Source organism: Molothrus ater, chromosome 4 (assembly GCF_012460135.2).
Source record: "Molothrus ater isolate BHLD 08-10-18 breed brown headed cowbird chromosome 4, BPBGC_Mater_1.1, whole genome shotgun sequence".
NCBI classification, from domain to species: Eukaryota; Metazoa; Chordata; class Aves; order Passeriformes; family Icteridae; genus Molothrus; species Molothrus ater.
Window position 1 is genome coordinate 67,107,040 of NC_050481.2, and position 14,978 is coordinate 67,122,017.

General features: G+C 44.7%; 1 protein-coding gene across 2 annotated transcripts in view; it reads left to right on the plus strand.

Moving 5' to 3' along the window:
- Nucleotides 1–3,638: 3,638 nt before the first annotated feature.
- The window catches only part of SMYD1 (SET and MYND domain containing 1), a 28,505-nt gene continuing 17,165 nt past the window's right edge, over nt 3,639–14,978 (plus strand). For both annotated transcript variants that reach the window (XM_036382856.2, XM_036382857.2), the window contains exons 1-2: nt 3,639–4,051; nt 14,090–14,266. In XM_036382856.2, the coding sequence (XP_036238749.1) occupies nt 3,915–4,051; nt 14,090–14,266 (314 nt within the window). In that variant the 5' untranslated portion in view covers nt 3,639–3,914. The remainder of the gene's footprint in view (nt 4,052–14,089; nt 14,267–14,978) is intronic.

Here is a 14,978-nt window from a genome sequence, read left to right on the forward strand (position 1 = left end):
TGAAGAGGGGTTTGTGGAATACTGGGTGAGAAACACAATCAGTAAATTGGTACCCAAACTCTTTCTCCTCTCCAGTAAGTGAATAAGATGTGCTGAAGAAGGGAGAGAGGAAAATGAGTAATTTCTAACATCTGAGAGCTACTTATTGAGTCTTTTAAAAGGATGCATGACTTTAACTACAGACTGAGTCCATTCCTACAGGTACCAAGGGGTTTTAGCTTGAACACTGAGTCAAAAGAAATTCCTTACACAAAAACAAACAAAAAGAAACAAAAATGATAAATTCTTTATCATTTAATCAAACTAATCCTCAGCTCCAAGGGGAGGATGTGTGTGTTGTGTGATAAAATCATCAAGAATTGTGCCATTGAGCTTTCCAAAGCTGAAAGTTACTGCTGATTTTGCATTGAAGAAAAGGGTACCCTCTGTTCTCACAGATTCTCAGACCAGAAAGTACCCAAAATATGCAGTTCAACACCTCTGTTTGGCAGAGGTATGAACTGACAAACACAACCAACAGTCCTTGCTGTGTCTGGCTCATGACAAAACCTGGACCAGCTCTGCACTAAAAATAAGAGTGTGAGCTACCTCTAAAGGTTAAAAACCACAACCCTCAGACTCCTAAACCCCTTGCAATTTCCAGGAGCTCAGAGTGCTTCTGAAGTTGTTAATGTACCAAAGCAGATTTTGGAGTTCAGAAACATGGCAATTCAATTTAGGAAATATGTGTGAAAGTAGGAATTTAAACCTAAACATAGCAAGGCCATGTTGGAACTTTCCCCAAGTATATTCTTTTGGAGAGCTCTCATACTTTCCTCCAGAAAGCTGACTGCTTAAAATAGCTGTCAGCTTTCTAAAGGGAGTGATTAATTCCACTGGAGTTATTTCTGCTCCCAAGAATACTAACAAATTTAACTGACAATGGGGAAAGCTGCTGCTAATGGATGTCTCACATATTTTAAATATAGCCCACATTTATGTGTTGCTAAGTGTGTGGGGTTTTAGTTTTTTAACTTGATTTTCATTATACAACCTATCAGTCAATGCTTAACCACTGACCAAAGCCATTCAATGAATTTTAGAGAATGCTGGTAATTAGTTAGTAACTGCCTTGTAATTGCCTCAGAGCTAGAAGAACCTGTCTAGTAATTCCCAGTAACTACTACAGCTAGCAAGTCCCTAGGAACAGCTCAGTAACTGCAAGAAGAGTTTCTCAGTAACTACTAGGAACAGTCTAACAAATTGCAATAACATAATAATAATAATAATAATAATAATAATAATAATAATAATAATAATAATAATAATAATAATAATAATAATAATAATAATTTGATATAATAATTTGATATAATAATAATTTGATATAATAATAATTTGATATAATAATTGTGGTAACTGTTGGTAATATCTCAGTAAGTGCTTTGTAACTGCCTAGTTGATACTATGCCTAATTCCAGCCCTTCCCTTCATGGCCCCATTGACCCAACCCTTTTCAGGGCTGAATTCCCATTGTTTCCACCCCAAGGAGAATGAGCAGAGTAATTTCCCCCCACTTTTCCCCTAAAAGGGGCTTCACTGAGATCAGGGCCTCCTCTCAGCTGTAGGTGGTTAAAGCTGGGTTGCAGTGGCAGGAGGAGTCTCAGGGGCTCCTGCTTGGCACAGGGATTTTTTTCCTTGTGCTTTTTTGTTTTTTTCCTCTCTAATTCATGGCTTGTCTGAGCTCTGCTCACAACATTCCAAAGCTGCTGCCATTAAATTTGATAAAAATCGTGCTTTGGATAATTTTTAGAGGGCAGCAGAGGGTGCTGTTAATTCTCCCGTTGGGAGGATGGGACCATTCACCCCTCCAGCCCAAAATCCAGACAGACCCAAAGCCCAGAATAATCTCCTGCTGAGGGCTCAGCCTTGCTCCATGCTCCAAAACTGGTGCTCTTCTGCAGCTGGCTCTGAAATTCAATGGTTTTTTCAAGGGGCTCAGAGTAGGTTCACTGCTCTAAATATGGATTGAAAAAGAAGGAATCCCTGATATCCAGCACCTACTTTGAAAATATAGATTCTTTGTTGTAATTTTATTATTCTGTTCTGTATTGTTTGTTATTTGGGAACCAGAAACAATGCTTGGTGTGATTAATGACTGTGTTCAATGTAGCCACACTCCAAACTGAGTGAGTTTGGGAGGAAAAAACCAATCAGCAGTGATTTTGAGGTGCTGAAGTCCTTCTAAAAGATGCCTATAGCCAAGGGAATGACCTCTGAACAAGAGATGAGACCAGAGCATCTCCTGCCATCACCTACCACACATGCAGAGCATTGCAGCTCAAATTGCCATTGCTTGTGGGAGTCAATTGCCTGTAGTGACTTTTCTGTGCTGCTCAGGGTGAACTGGGAGCCTTGTGCTGGTGGCTCTGGGACACCTCTGGTCCTCCTCAGGAGCAGTGGAGGTGTCTGGTGGTTATGGAAATACTGCTCCCAGCCACATGAATAGCCAGATCACGCTGCATTTATGGAGCTGTGGATTGATCCTGCTTGTGCTTGGCACAAACAAGACAAGGTACTTGTCTTGCAGGCAGGCTATAAGGCAGGGATTTGTTATGATACCAGACTTCATCTGCAGGCAAGAAACACTGCCAGAGGCTTTTAGCAGAAGCTGCTGTGCAGTTCTGTGTCTCAAAGAGCCCAGTGATACCTCCCACTGCCTCTGAAATGTAGAGGATTCATTTTACTGCCACAGGATGCACAGGATTTCCCCTCTTTATTTCTCTGCAGCTCACTTTTGCTGTTAACCAGGCAGATTTTCCTGTGCAGCACAGAGATGTGGGAAGGCGACTGCAATCACTGTTATCTGCACAGTGCTTAGAGCAGGACACAGCATCAGGTTTCCTCAGTGGAGGGTGAGATTAGCAGGAACCAGCCCTGTGAATGCTGTTGAATGATGAAGAAATGCTGAAGGGCAGTGTGGGCTGGGTTCAGTTTTCACAATGAGTTCACTCTTACACATGAGGGCCTTTCCTTGGGGATCCCTGGACTTGCACTGGTGCAGAGAGTAAAGCCAGGGCCTTGCTGCTCCTGAGTTTGGTCTCTCTGTTGGGCCCATCCTTTTCCACTCAGGAGGCTCAGATTCTGTTCCACAGCTGAGCACTGGAGGTGGAGACAGCTCTCAGGTGCTGGTTCAAAGAGGTTTAGAGCATCCAAGATGGTGAGAGTATCAGGATGTCCTGCTTGCTCCTGCAGTCTGTGCTGAACTCTTGGTGTCCTTCCAGCTCCTTCCCCACTGCTCTGCACACACGCTGCCACTGGCATTTGGGATGTGAATTCCTCTTTTCCTGGTGCTGACAGGATGCTGAGAATGTCAAGGCACATGTTTCTCTGTTATCCCTGCCTCTGAACTCGCTGTCCATCTCTTGGAGGGTAAAAATAAAGCAGCTTTGTTTGATTTCTAGAAAAAGCCAGACAGCAGAGCAGGGGTCAGAAATAGGCATCCCAGCCCTCCCCATCCCACTGTCTCAGCTGTTGCTTCCTGAGAGACAGAAGCATGTGGTGGCTAAAAATACCCTGTGAAGAGAATACACTCTCTCTCCAATGGGAGAGTATAAATTAAGCTGAGTTGTAATATATACAACTTCTTGTGGCTGGGTGAAACACCTCCCCACGTCACTTTGGGAGAGGGTTTTCCTAATGAAGCAGAAACCCCAGCCCTGTCCCATCCCTGCATAGCTCAGGGCTATTGAGCAGAGGATCTCCTGCCTCTCCTGCTCCCACCCCCTGGCCCTCCTATGGGAATCCATGTGCCCAGGGGTGGGGGCAGAGCAGCTCTCCTTTTATAAACCTCCCAGCACATCCAAGCTGGCAGCAGCGCCAGGAGGTTTGGCTTGCTCTGAGACACCCACGTCCCAAAGCCTGGGGTCCCTGGGATGACCAAAGGAGGAATGGAGTCAGTGGAATTGTTCACAACTGAAGGCAAAGGCAGGGGTTTGAAAGCCCAGAAGGAATTCTTGCCTGGGGATGTCATCTTTGCAGAGCCAGCCTACGCAGCCGTGGTTTTTGACAGGTAAGAGAAAAGCGCTTGGAAAACTCAGAGCAAAAATAATCTCGCTGCAAAATTTCATCTGGGTGGTTGTACAAAAGTTTGGAGGTGCCTGGATGACATCAGAGAAGGGATCAGAGGGAAGTCAGAAGTCTTCTGGAAAGACACCTTCACAGTTTATAGTGAATGTCCTTCCCAGGGCTCAGACCCGCTGGCTCACTTGCAGTAGGTGCAGTTTGTTTCCAGGATGTGACCCTGCAAGGTGCTTGGTGGTGGAACCTTTGAGAGAAGCAGGGAAAGGTGCATGCACTCAGTGCCCCACAGAAGCAGCCCCGTGCTGCACTGCAGAGAACTGCCAGGAGCCAGGGTAATTCAGCTACAGGAGTGCCAGACTGGCTTTGCAGAAGTCTCTGGTGGGTAACACATGATAAAAGTGAGTTCTGTGGTGCTCTGCTCACTTTTACCATCCCCAGCTGCCCTGGAGCGAGGAGCTGGTGGGGGATCAGCAAGTGACACTGTTTCTGTTAAACAGATTTAATATTTACAGCTGGCTGAGCTAACTGGAGACAAATGTCTGCTTTTGCTCTTTCACGAGACTGGTTTTGAATTTATGTTCACACTGATGTAGCCAGACTCTGAGTTCTGGTGCAAGGATATTTTTCTTTTCTGCTGCTTGTTTTAATCACAACATTCACTCAACCTGTGCTGCTGGTGTTGCTGGTTAGGTGCACACTTCTGCCCTTTGGATCAGTGGAAGATTCACTTAAATAACCTGGAACAGAAAAGATACAAAAATGGATTTCTGTGTTGATTTCCATTGGATTAAATATAAATTAAAGCCTCTGACACAAATGAAATTTCTTCAGCCTTATAACATAGTAACTGAGAACAGAATGTGGCCCTGATTTTTAAACTGAGGACTTAGATGGCAGCTGAAGGTTTACTTCTGAGCTGAAGAAAGTTGTGAGTGCTCTTCAAGGGCATCATGGTGAGTCCTGAGACTGAATTTTTAGCCCCAGACAGCCAGTGACTCCAGTAAATAACCCTAACCCTGCACACCAAACAGGGCTGTGAGCAATTCTGCTTAGCTGAGTTTGTCTAATTAAACCAGCTCTGCTGATGAAGTCTGGGGCACAAGCAGAGGCTGTGCTGCTGTATTAGCCCTGCTCATATCATAGCTGAAGCTGCTCAGTGCCACGGTGTGATCTGGCAGTAACAGAGAATTGGATATTAAATGTGCAGAGGAAGAAATAAGTTTTTTTATGTGTCTTTCATTCACTGTTTCTTTGTCCTTTAACTGTCAGTGGGTGAACATGATTATGAATCTTTGCCATAGCAGGAATGACACCTTTAGTTTTTATTTTAATATGTCATTGCAAGAGCTCACATGAAAAATGCCATATTTCACTTTAAAATGTTGAGTTCTTGAAGTCTTAACCCTGAGCTCAATTACAGGAGTTGGTGACAAAATAATTTCTCCTTGATGTGTCCTTTTAGCTCTTCAGTCAGTACTTGTTTCACTCATGTCACTAGCTGGAATTTTGTGGTGATTTGCTTTGGAAGTGCTACGGACAATTATTTCTATCAAATGCCTTATTAAAAATACTTTTTTTTTAAACAGCTGGAAACATCTTGGCTTTTGATGGTGGGTTAAAAATATTTTTTCTTCCATGTGCAATGTCGCACCATGCAGAGAGCAGAGCTGCCCATGCTGAAGAGCTGCAACTTTGCTGCATTTTCAAATGTCACTGGTGTAATGTGAGATAAGGGCAGAAGCTGTCACAGCTCAGACTGCAGGCTGGGTCTCAGGCTGAGGTTTCCAACAGAAAACCTCAGATGTGTTTCCCTCCCTTCCTGCCCAAGCTGGGCTTGTTTAGCTCCCAGAGGGCAGGTCCAGAGGTTGAGCAGCAGAAGTCAAGGTAAGCACAGCCCTTCTCTGCAACTGTTGAGCAATAACAATGGATTCTGACCCTCCTGTGGCACATTTCATCTCAAAGCACTGAATATGGGTCAGGGGTGAAACACAGTCCCAAAATCTCCGAAACAGACCAAATGCTTGTTGGTAAGAGCTTAGCAGGACATAGCCTGGGTGTGAGATATAATGGAAACACACATTTTTCTTGTGGCTATTACCCTGATGCTTTTCTTCCACACCCAGGGCTTTGGCTTTAAAGGTCCCTTCTATTGCTGTCCCAGGGTTTCAGCTGCATCAAACTCCATTGAATTAATTGCTGTCAAAGAAGGGTTGCCTGCATCCTCATATTCTTTATTCCTGCAAGATTACATCCACACCTGGCCTTGGTAGCTGGTTTTATCCTAGAGGAACTGCTGTTGTCTCTGCATGGATGAAGAGCCCAGTGAAGGGGCATGTGCCTTTCCTAGCCCACAAACACAGGTGTATAGCTCCTAAAATTGCTGTTGAATCTGCACTATTAGAAAAGGGCCTCAGCCTGCACAGGGAAACCAAAAATCCAGAGTCCCTCATCCTAATTCAACTCAGTATCTCCCATGCCTTGCTGAAAGCACTGTGTACTATGGAAAAGGGACTCAAATATGAATGAGTGCTGGGTTTAAGCTTTTGGCTCAGGCCCTACCAAATATGTGACCAGATTTTCCAGAGATCTCAGCTGTCTTTGAGCATAAAGACCACACAGATGCACCAGAGTGCAGAGCTGGTCTCTGCTTTGCAGCCCTTTGAAGAACTCAGTCCTTTGAGAAGTCCATTCCCAGTCTGTGGGTGTTGAGACCCTGAAATCCTTCCCCTGAGTTTTGCTGTTGAAAAGTGTCTGGAAGGCAGCTGCAGTGCAGAGGCCACACAGGGATTTCTGTATGGCTGCATAGGATGTGCAGGCAAAGCAAAGATCTCTGAGATTAGGAGGAGCAGCTCTGCAGAGATACAACACTGTTGTGCTGTCCAGAGCACAGCTTGGAATGGAGATCAGACTGGGCTATCAGCCACAATTTACCTGGCCAATAACCAGATGGTCAAGTTTAAAGTCAGTAGCAAGTTACACATGGGAGCTTAGACGAGCTGCCAGGCAAATCAATCAATGCCCTTCCTGCACTTACCCAGAAAGTCAGGGCTGTGATCACTGCTGGGAGCTGTTTGGAGAGGTTCTTCTATCAGCCCACTATGGATCCAACCCATATATATATATATATATATATATATATATATATATATATATATATATATATATGTATATATATATATTTTATATATTTATATATTTTATAAATATATTTATATTTGTCTAAATGCATATATGTACACACACATACATATATATATATGCATTTTTATATATACACATACATACATTTATATATAAACACTGTGGATATCACAGTACAGACTCCAACCTGACTGACATGTGTAGATAGAGATGGATACCTAGGCACACAGATACATGTGAGGAGCTGTCAAAGTAATTTGTCACCCAACTGCACTTTATTGATGTCTGTCTTTCAGCAGGAAGCTGAATTTGAGGAATTGAGATTTTATTTTGCTAGGAAAAAAGGCAAATGTTTCCTTTGACAAAACTCTATCATCAGGTAGAGCCTAACACTGGACTTCTGTGTCCAGACAAGTGAATCCAACACTAAATGCTGATATAATTATTGGAATTTTGTATGTTCAGTGAACACAGACATCTACCTTTGAGCTGAATGGCTTTCCAGACCCCACTGAGTCTGGTGGGGAATCTCTACTCAGACACAGGGGGTTAAGATGAGCACATCTAGGTGTCCAAATCTACAGGCTGCATCCCACCCTGGAAATCCCTGAAGGTCACAGGGACCCTGAAAGCCCCTAAAGTTGTTTAAGTTGGGGAGGGCTTGTACTCTTTAGGACAATGATGGCCATCTGAGCAGCAGTTTTTTACATAGTGCCAGAGACTTTTAATCCAGAAGTACGTAAAACTCAAAGAAAAATGAGGTTCCTATAAACACCAGCCAGCTCACAGTCAGATTTTAAGGCCAGAGCATGACTCACAAGGCTAACCCTGTTCATTTCAGGGGGGTTGGACTAGGACTGGGTGACCTTTAAAGGTCCCTTCCAACCCAAACCATTCTGATTTTATGATTTTATGACTTAGTTGCTTAACACAGTGTGTACTTAGCATTGACTCCTCTATCAAGCCTGTTGCTTCTACCTGAATGAGAGCAGGCTGCTTAAAGAAATGGTGAATACTGATGGCAAAGGGATGCAGAACTCTGTGTGATTTCCAGGATAAAGTGCAGGCACAGCCTGATCTCTGATTTACCCTTGCTGTCCCCAGCTGAAATATCACCCAGAAAACATCACTGTCAGGCTTTGCTCTGATGTAGAAAGCTGGAAATGCATCTTCTCAAGGGATTCTTTGCTTTTGTTGGGGTAATTTTTCAATTTGCAAAGGTCTTGAGCCTCTCACTGAAGCTTTTTCTAATGCTCCCTCCCTCTTTGCTTTCTCCCTGAAGATCCCAGGTCTCCTTTCCTCCATCACCTTCCCGACCATGGCATTCCCAGTGCCTGGTCTCAATGTGCTGTATGTGACCTTCTCCTCTGACACATCCCTTGGCTCTCAAACCTACAAGAGTTTACATTTCCTATAAGCAAGGGGAGGCCACATATGTCTCTGTCAGCCTTTGCCAAGAGAAATTTGCTCTTTAACCAGCAGGATTTGAGGGACAGTGGTCAAGGGAAACAGTGTCATGTGGTGGAAAGTTGAGATCACCTGAAGGTCTGCTTGATGAGTGATCTGCAAATTGATAAAAAACTGAGATCATGCAATTTTTGCGTGTCTTTTTGATGTACAAACAGGCCAAAAACATTTTCCAAGGAAATGTGGGGAGGTCTGCTATTGTAGTTAGGATGATCTAGACAGATAAGAAATCCAAAATTTTCCATAACAGCATAACTGAAAAGATTATGGGAAAAAATTCTTTGAGTTGTCACCAATAAAAACTGAGGGCTAGTGTGATCATATTCATATTTTAAAAATGTTCTGGGGTTTGATCTTTTATTACTATCTCTTTTGTTCAAAAGCCTAATTAAAACCTGGGAACAAACCCAGATTTCTAAAAGAAAATCTCACCCACACCTCTAAGAAAAGGCTGGGAAATCTTGTAATGAAAGACTAAAAATAAAATAGTCAAAAATTAGTCTAAAATAAATCCTCCTCTCAAATCAGAAAAACTAGGATATCTCATCCCTGACATTTTAAAGATGAAAGTACTAAGCTCCAACTCTTTTTTAAAGGAGCAAACCCATTCTTATGCTGATAATTCATCTTTAGGTAGCAGGTGCATTTTCTTAGGCTGTTGTCTTTAATGAAGTGTTACAGCCTCTGCTTTGAAAACCAAGGAGACTTTGCCCTACATCCTAAGTTGTTCTTATGCTGTTCTCTGTAGCAGACTGAGGAGAGAGATGTCCTGCCAAGCAATAATAAATAGGATTTAGGTGTAAGTTAGGCTATGTCTGTGTATCATCTGTGATGTACAGAATAGCAGGGACCCATGGTTAACAGTTTGGGAGCTACTCACTGTGTCTATCAGCTCCTCAATGAAATCCTCCTCGGTTCTTTGCACTAAAGCCATCTCACCTGGCTTCCCCAGGCCGCTGAATGAGATGTTTTGTGTGCTGGATGGCAGATGTTCGGGCTGTGCATGTCTCAGAGATGAGGGTAATACATTTCCTTGTGACAGTGCTCAGTTCTGGCAGGTCCAACAGACCTTAATCTGTCTGAATCCAATCCAAGCAGTTACAAGAGTTATTTGTTTCTTGTGCTTTCACTGCAAGCTGGGCTTGCAGGAGCCATGGTTTAGCTGTCAGTGCTGTGTTACCTCTTGCATTTGTTGGCTGGCACGTTGAATCACTGTAGCTGCATTCAGGATTAGTTGGAGCTGTGTGTCCCACCTAAGTGTGGGGGTCCCAGTTGGCAGGGTCCCAGTTGTTGATTTCTCTGGTTCTGGATTTTAGGCACTTGAGACAGTAAATTGTGTTTGGACTCAAGTGTTTATTATTTCTGATCAGTAAAACAGTCTCACTACTGTGAATCCAGCAGCTTTTCATTAGAAGGCACAAAATGGCCAACAATCTCTTGTTCCAAGATCTTTTAAGACTAAACTATCCAATTAAGAAAGGACACCTAGATTATTTTCCCTTTTAACCCAATAACTCATCCCACAGAGCCCACAGTGCAGACTCTTCTGCCCAATTACAAAGTGCCACCCAAACCCGTGAAGAAGAAGAAGGAAGAAGAAGCATGAAGGGGAAACCCAGGATGACACCCTGTGCCCTCCATCTTGCTTCCATCCACAACACACTAAAAATCCCAAAACCTAAATTTCTCCCCAAGTGATACACCTACACTGCTCTCTATAATCTATTTCACACTTCTGTGGATTCCAGTCTATCTTGAAGTCTGGGAAACTTTCTCCATGAATGAGGGTGAGAGTCAGTGCTGCCCTGGGGGTCAGGGCACTCCAGAGCAGACAGAGAAATATTCCCTGGTGCCCTGGGTTTCCACACCTAAGTGACACCAGAGCATGTGAGCCCTTCAGCTGGGTTGATGCTGGGGTGGGAAGGAAAAGTGGCCAAGGAAACCTGAGGCTCCCCACAAAGTCATTCAGTGACTCAGTCAGTGGCATCTGCCCTCTAAGTCAGCCCTAAATCCTGACCTGGCAAGCTTGTGATGGGCTGGAGGCATCACTGTACTGAAGAAGGTCCTGGTTTGGGCAGGGTGAGAACCAGTTCTCACTATGTGTGGAAAAGGGCACTGATCACCTCAGGGGTTGTGGAGTGCACAGACAGAGCAGAAATCAGTTGTGCTGTCCCTGTGATGAGGCAAGGGATGCTGAGCAGCAAGACCCAGAGGGTTCAGACCTCCAGGGTTCCTTAGTGGGTGCCACAGCAGAAGGCACATCCCCAGGCTCCTCTCCAGGAACTTTTAGTGCTGCCTTTGTGCCTCAGGTTTTAGCTTTTATATTTTTCAGATTCTGTGCTGCTTTAGTGTGTAATTCTGAGCTTCATATTAGGGGATGGTGAGCTCTCTGCACAGAGCAGGGGGAGACAATTCCTTCTCCAGCTGGGACCAAGGACAAATCTCAAACCCAAGAGCATAAACAACGTGGACTGAAGAGAGAAAAACAAGGATGGGACTTCATAAACTGAAGCTGTAATTGGACAATTAACTCCAATATGCAAATGGACCAGAACTTATAAAAATGACAGACCCTGTAACTGGTTGTGCATTTTGTGACCATTTTGGTTCATCTTGGGTGCAGCCCTGGCTGGGCTCTTGTGCTGCCCAAGGTGCATCCATGGAGGCCTTCTAATAAATCCCTACTTTATTCTTTAGCTTTGTCCAGCCTCTGCTCTAGGTCAGCCCTCACAAGGCATCAGCCTGGCCATGCATGGGCATGGGCTGCTCTCTGTTCTGGAGGGGAGATCTGGGGTACCTGGCACCATTTTGGGTTGTGTCAAATACTTTCTCGACCAGACAGAGAAGGTTTTGTAGACCAATGATTTCCGCAGGCTGAGAGACTTAAATTTAATCTCAGTCTGCTCCACCTGGAGAACCTCAGCCTTGCAGAGGGGATGAGAGAGGAGCCTGTGAACCATGCAAGCCTTTGGTGTCTGGGTGTTGTGTGTCTCCAAGACAGGTGGAACCAGAACCCAGCCAAGGCAGAGCCCCACTTTGTCCCTCCCTTTTGGAGCATCCAGCTCTGAGCTCCTCTGACACAGCAGGAGTTTCACAACTGCCAAGGGGCACCTGGGGGATTTAGGTGCTTGCAGATGCTTAAGCAATGCTATTGAAGTTTTATGGAATGGATCTCAAATACTTGTGTCTCCTGATATTTTTTACTGTGCCAGGAGTTGAGCCCAGGCCTCTAGAGTCCTGATAACACACAGAATCCACAGATCCAGTATTCTTTGAGACCATTTTGGGGCACAGAGGATCCCATAATGGTTTTGTAAGAGCTGCAGTATTTCTTACACTTGCCAGTCAGATTACCTGGGAGTGATTGTCTCTGTAGTTTCAATACCACAATGGCTGCTCCTTCTCTTTCTCAGAAAGTCTTGTATAACATTTTTGGAGCATTTCTGCATCTCCTCAGAAATGAGGGATCTCCAGAGCTGGTGCTAAGTTCTGACAGCCAGGTTTGCTTTGGAAAATCTGGACACCCCATGCAATAAACAGCAAAATGCAAAGTCAGCATTTCAGTATTATTTTATTCTCCAGGAGCAAACTGAGGGGAGAGAAGTACCTGTTGAAGCCTTGGATTTTTATTTTTTTTTTCTTTCTTCCTGATGGCCCTTAAAACACTTGGATGGCTGGAGGGACCCCCATTCCCCATGTGAGATATCTCCCTGTGCTTCCTGGCACGATGTAACCATGTGGGTTTATCAGCTCTCTGGCTCTGCTTTGCCTTACAAGGAGTTTAATCTCTCTTGCACCTCTCTGCCCCCCTGACCTGACAGCTGACAGAGCACAGCCTCACATTTCTCACCAGCTCTCAGCTCTCCCATTGGACACAGCGGAGCTGGCTGCATCCCCCTTCCCAGACACATTTCCCCATGCCCCATCCCAGCTGCTTGCCTTACACTGGGCTCCCTCCAGCACTGCTCACTTTCCTAAACCTTTTTTTTCCCAAACCTCATTTTTGCACATGGTTTTGTCTGATGTGGGGGTCATCCTGCTTTTAAATATGTGGCCCTCTTTGTCCTGCAAGAGCCAAGGCACAGGGTAGATTAAGTCAGCAGCTCACACAATATTTTCAGAGAAAAGAAAATGCATTTAAAATGTACTGTGATATAAATATAAATATGCATATGTATGTGTGTACCTATATATAGGTATAGGTAGCGCAGAGACAAAGGAGAATCTTTGGGCTGGAATCTCTGGGGCTGTGAGTCTGATTCCTGCTTGTGGCACATCCTCCTTACAGGCTCATCAATAATCTTTTTTTATTTCCCCATGCCTCAGTTTCCCCACTCTGCACTGTGCACAATTATAAATGTTCCTTTGATCACGAAGCCTCTGTGGTTCCTGAGCTTTTTGCAGTGAGGAGAACCTCCCTTCTGGCACCAGCAGTGCCTGAGTGATGGGAATTTAAATTCTCCTGTACTGTCAAGCCTGGCTGGAGGCCCAGATAAAGTGGGTGGTTGCCTGGAGAAGCAGACAGCTGCAGACACCAAATCAGGCACTGAAAAGCCTTCTCTAGCAGCAAGGGGAAAGTCCCAAAATTTTTTGGACAGGAGACCAAAGTGTCTCCCCCTCCTTCTCAGTGAATTAAGTTCTAGGAGCAAGAGCTGGACACCTGAAGGGGAATATGGGGGAGGTTTCCCCCACTCTGGGACCCTGGACACTCTCAGAGGGAGGATGTGAGGTCAGACTTCATCATCAGTATCCTCCCCCAGCCTTGGTTATAGTTACATGCACACAGTTGTAGGATGCTTCTTGGAAATCCTGTTTTGAACTCCCCAAAGATGAAATACCCCTTTTGAAGGGGTCCCAGTTATTCCATCACCATTTAACTTACAGCAACAGCACCAGGCAAGAACACAACCATTAAGCTGGGTGGGATGTTTCTCCATCCTCCCCAAAAATCTTGAGGGGTTCATTGTTGTGGTGTTGAGAGGGTCCCCAGGATGAGGTGAGAGATGAGAATCTGACTCCAGGTTCTCAGAAGGCTGATATTATATTATTATATTATATTAAACTGATATACTAAAACTATACTAAAGAAAGAGAAAGGAGACATCAGAAGGCTAGACAAGAATGAATAATAAAAAACCCGTGACTGACTCAGAGAGTCTGACACAGCTGGCTGTGATTGGTCATTAATTAAAAACAGTTCACATGTTTTGATAAACAATCTCCAGGCCACATTATAGAGGAACAAAACATGGAGAAGCTGAGGCTTCTCATCTTGCCAGGAGAAGAAATCCTGGCAAAGGGATTTTTCATAAAATACCACAGTGGCAGTTCATTTGTGTGCAGGGGTACAAAACTGGCAGGGACTTCACTGGGCAGAGCTGGGGCCTCACTGATCCAAGGTGTCCTTCTGTCCTTGCAGCCTGACACACGTCATCTGTCACACCTGCTTCAAGAGGCAGGAGAGGCTGCACCGCTGTGGGCAGTGCAAGTTTGCCCATTACTGCGACAGGACCTGCCAGAGAGCAGCCTGGCTCAACCACAAAAACGAGTGCTCTGCCATCAAGAGGCATGGCAAGGCACCCACCGAAAACATCAGGTGAGAGCTGGCCCCCGTGGCCTGGGAGAGGACAGGACAGACCTGGGACATGTTCTTCTTGTGGCAAAGAACAGCTGGGTGTCCTGATTTGGGCAAGGTAGAGGTGGGAGAAGGTTTAGGATAGGCCAGGAGCATCCCTGAGATAGGGAAGGTACGTGGAGGAGTGTTGTGGTGTGTGAGGGTCCCCAGGACGAGGTGAGAGATGAGAATCTGACACCAAGTTCTCAGAAGGATGATTTATTATTTTATGATATTATATTAAATTATATACTAAAACTGTATTAAAAAAAAGAGAAAGGACTCAGCAGAAGGCTAGACAAGAAATGATAATGAAAACTCATGACTGACCAGAGTCCCAACACACCTGGACTGGGATTGGTCATTAAGTTAAAACAATTCACATGCTGGGTAAACAATTCTCCAGATCACATTCCAGAGGAGCAAAACATGGAGAAGCTGAGGCTTCTCATCTTGCCAGGAGAAGAAATCCTGGTGAAGGGATTTTTCATAAAATATCATGGTGACAGAGGAGCATCAGTGGTGCAAGAGATGTGTTCTTGTTTAGGTTTTTTTTGGTGCTGGGCCCCAAAAACTCTGAACATGGTAAGGTAAAGCTACCCTGCATGGTTTAGGAAGTGTGGGAAACTGGGGAGGAGGTGGGAAAGTGAAAGAAGAGATGGGTTCTTCCCCAGTTTGCCTATAGGATACACTA